We start from the raw sequence: 12,110 nt of genomic DNA on the forward strand, positions 1-12,110 counted from the left end.
AAGAACTGTGTCCTGCAGTTTCTTTTTCTGCTGCTGGTGCTTATGACCAATTACGAAGATGGTGTAGAGCGAAGTCAGCGAAGGTTGCTGCACTTTTCTGCCCGGCGACAACTTCACCAATCTCCTTCTGGTGTCCCCAACCTTACGTCCATCGCAAGGTCCGCTCTGTAAAGTACTAAAATGGAGAATATTCTTAAATGTCCTCAAATTTGTACCCCAACTACAATTTTTAAGCTAGTAACATGTGTCAAAAATATTATATTCATTCCTAAAATATAGATTTTTACAAAATTGTTTTTAAGATAGGTGAGCCCTCCCAGGTAGATAGATAGATAGATACTTTATTCATCCCCGTAGGGAAATTCACACTCCAGCAGTCTACCCTGTTGTTTATTAACAGATTAGCATGATGCCCTAGGGGTGCTTGTAGCGGAGTGGATGACGTCACACGCTAGTCCAAAAGTTCGACATCCCTGCGGCAGATGGAAATCTTTTCTTTGTGTCCAGGGATACACCACCTCGTGTTAGCGAGTCCGCCTCCTCTCCGATTCCCGCAGGCTTTCGTGTCTCTGTATAGCGGCGCTGAAGCCGGATAGCTCCGGGTAGCTCCGGATGGCTACACGTTGGCGTCCGGGGTGCTAAACGTGAGCCATGTTTCCGCAAAACACAGCAACTGCGCTCCCTGTGCGCTTCGTTGTTTTCCACCAGCACTCGTTGGTCTTATTTGGTAATGAGTTCACATTTTCCATGATTACGGACGGTACCGAAAACTTATAATGCCGCTAGCCGCTTAGCTAGCTCCGGCTCTTCTCCAAGATAGGCCCCTCATCACGCCGGCACGAGAATTCTTCAGGGCAAGGAGTTGAATCCTCGAATAACTGCATTTTTGTGCGCTAAAACCCATGTCCATAGGATAGAAAGTAATCCAAATGTTTAGTTGTCAAACGGGAAGAAAAACACCGAAGATAGAAGCAGACAATAAGACAAAAAAATCACAAGAAGTGAGGGATAACAGGTATCGGTATCAGTGCCGATACTTGCCTCGATTTGAGGTATTGGTATGGGATGCACTCTGGTGGCTGTTTTACAATCAGTTTTTTTTTTGACTGATATCAAAACTCAATACCGCAGTGTTCATTTTACCTCTGAAAAGTGATGGGTCCCGGGGACTCGCATGCTCAAAAATCTATGGGTCCCAACGGAGATCTATGAGTCCCCAAAATTTAGTGTGCTCCATGCCCTTACAAACTGTCGTATTTTCCCTTACAAAATACAAAAAAAATCTCTTTTTCCCAAACATGTTTATTTATGTAGTTTAACATGTTATATTGTACATGTGTTTCCTTATATCATATATATTGTTAATGAACATTTTGTTGTGAGACACTGAGTTGCTCGACATGAATGAGGTTTATTATAAAAAAAAACTTAAAAAATGAAGTCGCTTGGACGTTCACTGTAGAAGGAAAAAATGCATGCAAATAGAATTAAGTAGAATAATACATTTTCTTATTCAAATTATTAATGTATGTCTTTTATACTTCATTTTTTTCTTAACTTCTTTATACAATATAATCATTCGTCATATAATGCATCAAAGCAAGTGAGCCGTTTGAAAGCTGGCTCTTTAATGAGTTGAGCCGAAAAAGCCGATTCTCTAAAAAGAGACGGACTTTCACCACACAACTCGAACTCGAGATCGGCGTGCAGACGAAAACTCGAACCGCGAGACCAAAACAACAATGGCGGATCTGCCTGAGGAAAAGTTTGGAGTGGGGTACATCTTTGTTAAAAAATGATAATGACAATTTCGCGTCCAAAAAGTTGCGTCCCGGGGACGCACGTTGATTTGACACAATGTGTCCCCAGCAAAAATGATGCGTCTAGGACGCGGGCAAACGAGAACACTGATACCAATACCAAACACTTAAACCATAAGTAAATAAAATCCTCTCCCTTCCTAAAATATGACTGATATATTTTAAGAAATACTTTTAACCGTGAGCACAATATTTCTTTCATTAAGGGCCCAGTGTGTGTTACATAGCGACCCTAACGGTACAAAAATACCTTATTCATTTAAAATAAACCACTATTGAGTCAAATAATAAACAAAAACACATCTTCTACGGTATATCATAATCCAGACTTGTAGGTTTAGAAATTAAGAATTACAAATCTTGTAGAAGTTGACATGTTTGGCAGCCATCTTACTACTACGGAAGCCCAAATGACCATTTTGCGAAGCTAGTCAACTCAAGACATGTTTATTTGTATAGCCCTTTATCACAAGGAGTCTCAAAGGGCTGCACAGACTATTGCAAACCCCAGACTATTATTACACAATCCCCTGATCTAAAACCTACGTGAGGAAAAACTCGAAACCTCAACATGAGGAAAATGAAACCTTGAGAAGGGACCGCGCATGAGGTAATCCCCCTTCCAGGATGACCAGCTTATGCCACTTACTTTCTAAAGCTGAGCGCCAGATGTCCCGCAATTTAGGCGTTCTCCACTTTTTTCCACTGTTTTCTTCTCTAGCCACTAATGTTAACCCTCAGAAAATTTCAATTTATTTCCTTCATTTTTTCTTACAAGTATCCAGGTATATTTTTATATAAATTGATATATAATAATAGAAATGAATAATAAATTAAGTATTAGGAACTACGAATTATACGAACTACTATACCCGATTTTTATCACAGTGTGTATTTTATGTAGCACTATTTAAATACTCTATATCAACACGTTATATTGGGTATTTATGTATTCTATTTCTTTTGTTTTATTGTATTTTCATCACAAGGATACTGCTGGAAGTGTGAATTTCCCTACGGAGATGAATATAGTATCTATCGATCTATCTATATCTATCTATCTCTTTTTCTCTCTAATCTATCTATCTATCTATCTATCTATCTATCCATCTATCGTTCTCTTTCTCTTCCTTTCTCTCGTTCTTTCTCTTTTTCTTTCTTCTTTCTCTTTTTCTTTCTCTCTTTCTTTCTCTCTCTTTCTCTTTCTTTTTTCCTTTCTTTCTTTTTTCTTTCTTTTTCTCTTTTTCTTTCTTTTTCTCTTTCTCTCTTTCTCTCTTTCTCTCTTTCTCTCTTTCTCTTACTCTTGTCTCTCTCCCTCTCTCTCTTGCACTCGCTCTCTCTTTCTCTAATCATCTATCTACTATTAACTTATTTTATTTCAATATTCTACCTTATTTAAATATTCAATTTTAAACATATTTATTTATGTATTGTTTTTTTGCTTCCTTAAGATGTTCTTGAAGTACATCAGCTACTTTCAAGAAATCCCTCATTTTTTTCCACATTTTCCTTCTTTAGCAACTCATGTTAGCCACGTTTGAGAGGGGGGTATCTTAAGTACATTGGTATCAGTATCTGGTATTGATGACGACTTAACAGTTGAGTATCGGTCCGAAACGAAGGTAGATTTGAACGTCCCTTACTTTTTAATTGTATTATTCACTAATTGCCAAATAAAGATGAATTGATATTGAAAGTTCCAACATTTGATTATGTTTACAACATTTTCAAACGCGTCCTTCAATTCTTTCTCCTTCCAGCTGCTCAGACGCCCACCTGTGGATGAACAGCACCTTAGGGACGCACCTGTACCAGAACCCTGGGCTCCGCCTTGTGGGGTTGCCACGGTTACGTTACTCGCACCCTCTGGGCCAGGCTCAGGTCACTTTGGAAAACGGCAGCGTGGCTGAAAACTTTTGCAGGAAGCGGTAGGCTTTCCTAAACATATCCAAAAATGCAGTGGCGGGCTGTGCATTTCACACTTAGGCCTTCAGTGGCGCTAGCTCGGAATCAATCCAACTCTCAGTAATTCTTTTATGCCTGGGAATCATTTACTGCAGCTACAGCTGCGACACATAAACAGGCATTAATAGTAACCTCGTATAATTGCAATATAATTTAGGAAGAGAAGTTGGTTTTATTGACCAACAAATCCTTCTCATTTGTGCACAAAATCCATCCTCATGTCTTTCCCTGAGAGGATTTCAATTACCGGTCTGTTCTACAGATTATCCGTGTGTTGCAGTTCTATCAAGAAGTTCTTTTCTACTTCCATCAAAGCTATCACTGAAAGTGGAGCCTGTTCTGTTTTTATTCGATTTGAGGCAGAAAATGTCCAATTTGAGTTTCTTCACCTTTTTTTGTGATATTTTCGTAACCGGTCCCTAGCCAATCATTGTTTGTGAAACTGGTGACGTTTCCCAAGGCCTGCAGAAGGCTCCGGCTCTCCATCTTGGAATGTGATTGTCTACACCAGGGGTGTCAAACCCATTTTAACTCGGGGGCCACACTATAGAAAAAACATTCGCTCAGGGGCCGGACTAGTAGATTAGAGAGGAAGAAAGAGAGATAAAGAAATAAGAGAAAGAAAAAATAGAAAGAGAAAGAATTAAGAGTAAGAGAGAGCGTGCGGGAGAGAGAGCGCGAGAGAGAGAGAGATGGTGAGCGCGCATGAGAAACAAATGAGATAAAAAGAAAAATAGTTTCCCTCTTTATATGGGAAATAAAGAGAAAAAGAAAGAAATCCAAGGGAAATAGAAAGAGAGAAGAGAAAAGAGGAGAGTAAGAGAAGGGTAGAAAGAGAGAAGGAAAAAAGGAAGAGTGAGCAAAAGAACGTAAGAAGATACAGAGAGAGAAAGAGAAAAAGAGAGATGGAGAGTGAGAGAAAAAGGGAGGAAGAGAGAGAGAGAGAGAGAGAGGGAGAGACAGAAATACAACTACAGCGTCTATATGAGACACGCCTGGCTTTGGCAACATCAAGTGGACATATTTCAACCTGAGGCTCGTTTTTCTCTTGCGCTTCCCTCAGCTTTGTCTCGCGGGCCGGATTCAATCCCTTTGCAGTTCCTGATCTGCCCTGCGGGGAGCCTGTTTGACACCCCTGGACTAAACCAACAGCTTTATCGTCACTTATTTTTCTGCCACTGGGCCTACAGAAAGGATTGTGAATGCCTCCGGGTAGATTTCTAAGCCTGGCAACAAATTATAGCTGAAATGTGATTGGTTAAATGCTTAAATAACTAGCACGCATCTGGAAGCAGCGCAACCAGGGGAAAATCAATGAAAGGGAGCTGACGAACATTTTGGAATTATTTAATAAGTATTCCTAGACTAAATATAATTAACATCACATAATTCAGATATTTTTAGGAGGCCTTGCAAACCCACCACTTCAACAATGTAATATTTGATCTTAAATGTGTTATTTTACCCTCTTAGGATCCAAAGCCTGTCCTTACATTTCACACAGTACAACAGAGAGTCTTCTTTATTCCTCTGCGTATCCGTCCAACTGGATTGGACCCCAAGTCCCACCTCCTCCCTCTCCATCATTCCGCTCCGCATCCCATCCGGACAGAGGGGTTTGGACCTCCAGTTCGTGCTGATGGTAAATAAACGAAACTAAACCCGGCGTTAAATGAGTTGAAAACTCCTTCCGTGATTGAAAGTTTCTCCGGGTAGGTTTCCCTCCTCGGGTTGGCGCTGGGCGTGTCCGTCGGGGAGTTGCGGGCAATGGCTCGTGAGCGTGCTCAGTATGCGCGTCAAGGAAAACATTGGCTGCAGATCCTGTTGGTGGCGCTGTCTCTGGCAACAAGCGGGCTTTACTTGGGTTTTCTCTCCAGGGCAGGACGCTCTATGTCCCAGGTAAACATACGATTAGGGGGAAAATTGCACTGCGTAACTCTGGTTTACTCATCTTGGAACATATTTTTTCATTTTTATGTTTTTTTTTTTAATACTATCTTTTAACATTAATATACGTAGGGCGCCACTTATTCTGGGGAGGACGTCGTTGGGCGTCGCCCCAAAATAAACGCAGAGAGGAGATATGGCAAAGAGGGAACGCTCTTTATTGCATTCCTGCAATGTTAATTGTTTCTCTTTTCACCTCGGCTTTTATACAATTCATAATATTCGCCCACCCCGGCTTGCTCAGAATAACAGCTTGTGACTTCCTACAATAACATGACTTCCGCCAGATGTCTACACACAATAGGCTATTGTCAACTCCATGGCTGCTGACTTACAGTTAATCCACAACAATAGCACTGAGAAAAACACCCAACCATGTTTGCAGATAATTATGCTCATTTAAAGAAATATTTTTCTAATCTTACAGTATTTTATCTTGTTTTTCGAGTAAATGGGGAAAATAGTCCTTATAGCATAAAATCTGATATCGCAGGTGTTGGGTAAATATGCTTGTTTTCAGTCCTCTATTGATAATTTACAATCATAAATAGAATTTAATTGACATTAAAAGTATGTTTGAATATGTTAAAATATTCTATTTGTGTTATTATTTTGCATACATTATATTTTATCTCTAATTAATATTTGTGTATATGCTTTTTAATAGCTTAGCATTCTTGTTTCCAATTAGTATTATTTCAAAAGAATTTTTTTAAATATGTTTTGAGGGTATGAGGTATAATGTTTTTATATTATATTTCATTTAATTTTTATTTTTCATTATATCTTATCTACATTTAATATTTTTATTTTGTTTTATGTACGCTTTTTAATATTGTACTTATTTCTTATTAGCATTATTTAAGCATTATATAAGGTTTATGGTATTTAAAATATGTAAGAGTTAATGATATTATAGTTGTATTTTCTTCTATTATATTTATACTTTATTACATTTTTATTCTATTGTATTGTATGTTATATTTTTATTTTTTATACTTATATTTCTTATTAAACACCTTTCATAGAAAACAAACTTTAAATGTTTTATTCATATTATTTATTCATATCATGTTTATATATTAATATTTTATAATTATTTGTATACATATATTTATTTTATTTTTATGTATGCTTATAAATATAATACTTTGATATATTTTTTTAATCAAATATAACGTTCAAACATATTTAAAGTGTTTTTACACACAAATTAAATCCTTTAATTCAAGAAGTAAATTAGAAATGTTTTAATATTACATTCTTGTATGTTTTTTTTAAATTTTCAACCAATATTTAAAGTATTATTTTCAACTTTTTTCAAGTTCGACTTTATTGCCAAATATCCTACATGCACAAAATACAGCACAGATCTTTTTCTTTTTCCCACGTGCAAAAATGTAATAAGGGATAGGGCATGGAGAGAGTTGAGATATTTAACAGCCTGATAGAAGGTGCTGTCTTTGAGCCTGCTGGTTCTGGCTCTGAGATTCTCAGTCTTTTCCCTGATGGCAGCAGAATGAAGAGGCTATTTAGATGGGTGGGGTCACCTGCAATATTGGTGGCACTGCGGGTCAAATGGGAGATGTAGATGTCCAGGAGGACACTAATGGCCTTTTCTGCTGTTCTCACAATGCACTGCAGAGTCTTTCAGCAGGAAACTGTGTATTTGTATACACTTTTAGTTGAATTACCTTTTTTTTTCTTTTTGGAATTGTTCTGACTGGTCTTTACACAGGCCCTAATAATAGTATTTTCATTGTATTTATTGTTTTGGTCTGATTTAGCTCAGATCCCTTCCTGACAGCTTCATCGACTTCCACGGTGCTGCTCGCCTGTCTCAGATGTCTTCACAATGTGCTGCAGTCTTATTAACGGTTTTGGTTCTCAAGGTAAGTAGAGGGGTTTTCTTTGAACCTGATAATGTCCTCACATGTTTTTTTCAGCTTTTAGGGACTCTGAAATTCGTGCGGAGGTGGGTGGTGATCATCCGAGTCCTGAGAAGAGCATGGAAAGAGTTATGGACCTTTAGCATTCTTCTGGTCCTCCTGTTTTTGTTTGCTGCGCACCTTGGGAATACGGTAGGGAAAAAAAAGAAAAAAAGAAAAAATCCATTGGTGATGAAAACTGGCTTGTGGTTTCAGCTCTTCTCACAGTCCATGGAAGGCTTTTCATCCGGGCAACCGGTTCTGGTGTCGGTGCTGTCGCTTCCACGTGGCCGGGCCGGGATGCGAAAACTTTGCAGGATCCACCCGGTTCTCGGACCTCTTTATGGACTACTGCTGGTGGGGGCTGGGCTTTGGTTAATGGCCAAAGTCTTTGGGGCTGTTCTCATCCGTGCATACAGGTGCTTTATTTGTCTTTATTTATCTTTCGCGTTTTCTGCTGGATTATTATTGTTCAACAAATAAAATAAATCATTCAAACAAATGTCAAAATTTACTTCTCATATTGATTATTATTTGTTTTTGTGTTAACATATTTTTAGTTAATTCCTCTGATAATATAAAGAATCATTAAAAATAAAATCATGTTATGTAGTATTGCCTAGAAAATGATGCAAATATTATTTCTATTATTGAAATAAAATGTACTACTATTACATATATATTTTACTTGAAGAATGAGTTTAATAACACAGGTAAAAATCAAAATACGAAAACAAGTTGTCTTATAAAGAAATTAATACATAAAAGAGAAATAAATATGAAAAAACAAAAATATTAGAATATAATCTTTGAGGATAATACTAATTTTAAGAATATGAGGAATATAACTCGCCTTGTTTTATACATGCTTTTAAAAATGTACTATATAGTATCATAAGAAAAATAATACTTATAATTCAAAACATGCTTATGTCTTATAAAAAGATGTTAAATACGAAAATTATTTAAAATGACACTGAAAATAAAATAATACAATAAATATTTTATAACAGAAAATTATAAAAATGTGTTTGTTGATTTAAGATAAATGAATAGTACTTTAAGAATAATTGATATAAAATTACTAAAGTTGTCTCATAAAGACAAAAAAACATGTTAAAGTATGTTTTTATTTATTGTTATTATTCTAAATAATATAAAGAATATTTATTAAATGTTTTGTTGGAAAAGAAATTATTAATATGGATAAAATAGATATTTAATATGAAACCTAAAATAAATAAATATCAATTTTATCATAGGTAATTAATAGTTTATTTTAAAAACGACTTAAAAATGTTATAAAATCTTAAGATAGATACTGAATATTAAATTAGTATTGTTGTGCTAAGCATATTTTCAAAATTGTATTTTTTTTTTTGTCATGAAAGGCTGGAAAAAGCGGACATTTATCGTCCGACGGCAGAACCTCAAGATTACGAGATGGTAGAGTTCTTTATTAAGAGACTGAAGCAGTGGATCGGACCCACCAAGACAAAGAAAGTAAGCATAGAAATAAGGTTTTAAGAAGTACTGTACATTCCAAAATATGAGCCTCTACTTTTTTCCCTAAATTCTAAACACTGCAGCTTTAAAAATGATGCGGCTTAAATCCTTACCTGTAATAACCTTCTAGAAAATGGCGTAAAAAACACAGTGAAAATGTCCAAAAACATTTCTTTGAGAGAAATTAGTGAATTTTTCTACCTTATTTATTTAACAATAGTTGTATTCATAAAATATATAATAAGAGCAAAACAGGGTTTGACAGTAGGTACTTTATTCAATATTTACAACACTCTTACATTTTTTGGGGGACTTTCCCACCCACCAATCCAATTCTCAATTTATACATCTGAATTGATGTTACTTATCAAAAACGCAACATTCCTCCCATCATTTCATCTGCGTCAGGTCGCTGGAGTTTCCTTTAATGCACAAGGAACAGTGAAAAGCAAATGCAATTTGGTCCACTACCGCAGCAACCACAAATGACAAAAAAAAACAAAGTCATTGTGGAGCTGAAAAGACGTGATCTAGACTAATTCAGGGGGGGAGGGGAAATCGGCACAGCTGAAACCTTTACTCTCCAACAAACCCTCACCTCTCAAAAAGGTGCTGTAGGGAAAAAAAAGCATAGGGGCTCTTTGAACTCAGTTGGGCATTGTTAACGCAAACTTAATAGAGAAAATATTTAACTTTCGACCTTTTTGAGGAAAACTCAAACAATGCACCCCAGTTTTAAACCTGCGGCATAAAATCCAGTGAGGCTTGCACAAAGACACGCACTATAGTCCAGAATTTACAGGACTCAAAAGTGACTTCTTGTGTTTCCTTGTAGTACAGGCACAGGGTCAAATTTGAAGGCCTGGAGGTTCCTCCCTCGAGAGCCTCGCAGGAATCCCGTCTCTCCTCCCTCTTTTCCTCCCGCTCGCCATCCCCGTCGCCTTCCTTCTCGTCCCCTCGCCCCCCGTCCTCGTCCTTGTCCGTCCTCTCCGAGGACTCGTCCTTCTCCGAGCAGGGCTTTGACGTCCAGCCCTACCTAGACCACCTCCTGCCCTGCGTGGATGCTTTGCTTTCTCGATTTGATCGGGTCACCAAAGCCACCGAGGATTTGAACCGCCTCGAGGTCCAACTGGAGGACGCCTTGTCCAAGTCAAAGAAACGCAGAGAACGTGAGGACGAGCTTCAGAAAGTGAGCAATCCGACGGAACGGGAAACGGACAAGAGGACCAAAGTTGAACCGAGACGCAGGAGGACGGGTCTGCTTTACGCTCATCCCCGAAAATCGCTTTCCACCTCGATTCCTTTGTCCCCGCCGCCTGTCCTCATCCTCCCGCGTACTCGTAGCTCGCACTCGGAATCGGACTCCCTGCGCAAACGTAGTGACCCGGCGACGGGGTTCTCCAATTCCCGTCTTGCGAGTCCTCCGGGTTCGGTGAGTTTTCCCAAGAGGAGGGCGTGGCACTCCGGGAGCTCGCACTCGGCTGACGCGGCGCAAAGGACGTGGCTTAAACAGGACAGTCTCACACTCTCATTGTTCAGGCCGAACACTGAAGAAGGCGGGACGAGACGGATCAGTGACGGGGCCCCCAAAAAGAGGAAGGCTTGGATCTCTGAGGGACCCTTGTAATTATTTGGAGTCTGAACATTGAAATTTGGGGGTTTCAATAGGAAAATTTAAACTACAATAGACCCACTGGATACGACGACTCACTTTACAGTGTGGTGGAAGAAGTTTTTTGACCCTTCTTTATGGAAATGTTCCCCTTCTATAAGACATTAACAACTACTTTATTCGCCTAATCAAAAACGTACAAAATTACGGATTACGGCGTCCTTTTCTTATGATGTTTTCACGTTACAATGTGAAATACGTTGTTTTTGGTCCCTGGAAAGATAGATACTTTATTCATCCCTTAGGGAAATTCATACTTCCAGCAGTCTCCTTTGTTGTTTATTAACAGATTAACATGATGCCCTCAGGGTGCTTTGTTGTAGCTTAGCCACAGCAGAGTGGATGATGTCACACGCTAGTCCAAAAGTTCGACGTCCCTGCGGCAGATGGAAATCTTTGTGCCCAGGGATACACCAGATTCAGATTCAGATCTACTTTATTGTCATTCTAGTACACGTGTATACAGAACGAAATGTCGATGCATCTGACCCCCACAGTTTCCTTGAATGTACAGATATAAATAATGTTGTATTGTATTTTGTATTTTGCTAACACCTCGTGTTAGCGAGTCCACCTCCTCTCCGCTTCCCGCAGGCTTCGTGTCTCTGTCCGGGTAGCTCCGGTTGGCTCCACGTTAGCGCCCGGGATGCTAGACGTGAGCCCCGTTTCCGTAAAACACAGCAAACTGCACTCCCTGTACGCTTTGATGTTTTTCACCAGCATAGCCAGTTCGTCGGTCTTATTTGGTAGAGAGTTCACATTTACCATGATTACGGACGGTACCAAAGACTTAACGCCGCTAGCCGCTTAGATAGCTCCGGCTCTCCATCCACGATATGGCCCCCTCATCACGCCGGCACGAGAATTCTTCAGGGCAAGGAGTTAATTCCTCGAATAAACACATTTTTGTGCGTTAAAACCCATGTCCATAGGATAGAAAGTAATCCAAAGTGTGGTTGTCAAATGGGATGAAAAACACAAAAGTTAGAAGCAGACAATAAAACCAATAAATCAATAATTAATACGGAGCTGCCGGAAAGGCTGCCGCTCGTGGCGGCGCCGCGTTGATCTAACATTACGACATTTTTCCCAACTTCACGACCAAAAACGTACCAAATGGATTGGATTTATTGGTTCCATGGATATAACAGGGGGGATATAACGGATTACATTACAAAAACGGCAGAATGACAAACATACCCTCACCGGCCACTTTATTAGGTACACCTTTCCAACTAATCTTTTACTTAAATTTCTAAACAGCCAATCACG

General features: G+C 38.8%; 1 protein-coding gene across 1 annotated transcript in view; it reads left to right on the top strand.

Moving 5' to 3' along the window:
• pkd1b (polycystic kidney disease 1b) overlaps positions 1-11,184 on the top strand; it is a 54,579-nt gene extending 43,395 nt beyond the window's left edge. Inside the window, exons 37-45 of the mRNA XM_088323632.1 lie at positions 4-158; positions 3,581-3,748; positions 5,259-5,427; positions 5,502-5,684; positions 7,520-7,624; positions 7,679-7,813; positions 7,877-8,079; positions 9,052-9,163; positions 10,002-11,184. Coding sequence (XP_088179758.1) covers positions 4-158; positions 3,581-3,748; positions 5,259-5,427; positions 5,502-5,684; positions 7,520-7,624; positions 7,679-7,813; positions 7,877-8,079; positions 9,052-9,163; positions 10,002-10,793 — 2,022 coding nt within the window. The 3' untranslated portion in view covers positions 10,794-11,184. The remainder of the gene's footprint in view (positions 1-3; positions 159-3,580; positions 3,749-5,258; positions 5,428-5,501; positions 5,685-7,519; positions 7,625-7,678; positions 7,814-7,876; positions 8,080-9,051; positions 9,164-10,001) is intronic.
• The last annotated feature ends 926 nt before the right edge of the window (positions 11,185-12,110 follow it).

The sequence above is a fragment of the Urocampus carinirostris genome, chromosome 19 (genome assembly GCF_059441175.1).
Source record: "Urocampus carinirostris isolate Australia breed hairy pipefish chromosome 19, RoL_Ucar_1.0, whole genome shotgun sequence".
NCBI lineage: Eukaryota > Metazoa > Chordata > Actinopteri > Syngnathiformes > Syngnathidae > Urocampus > Urocampus carinirostris.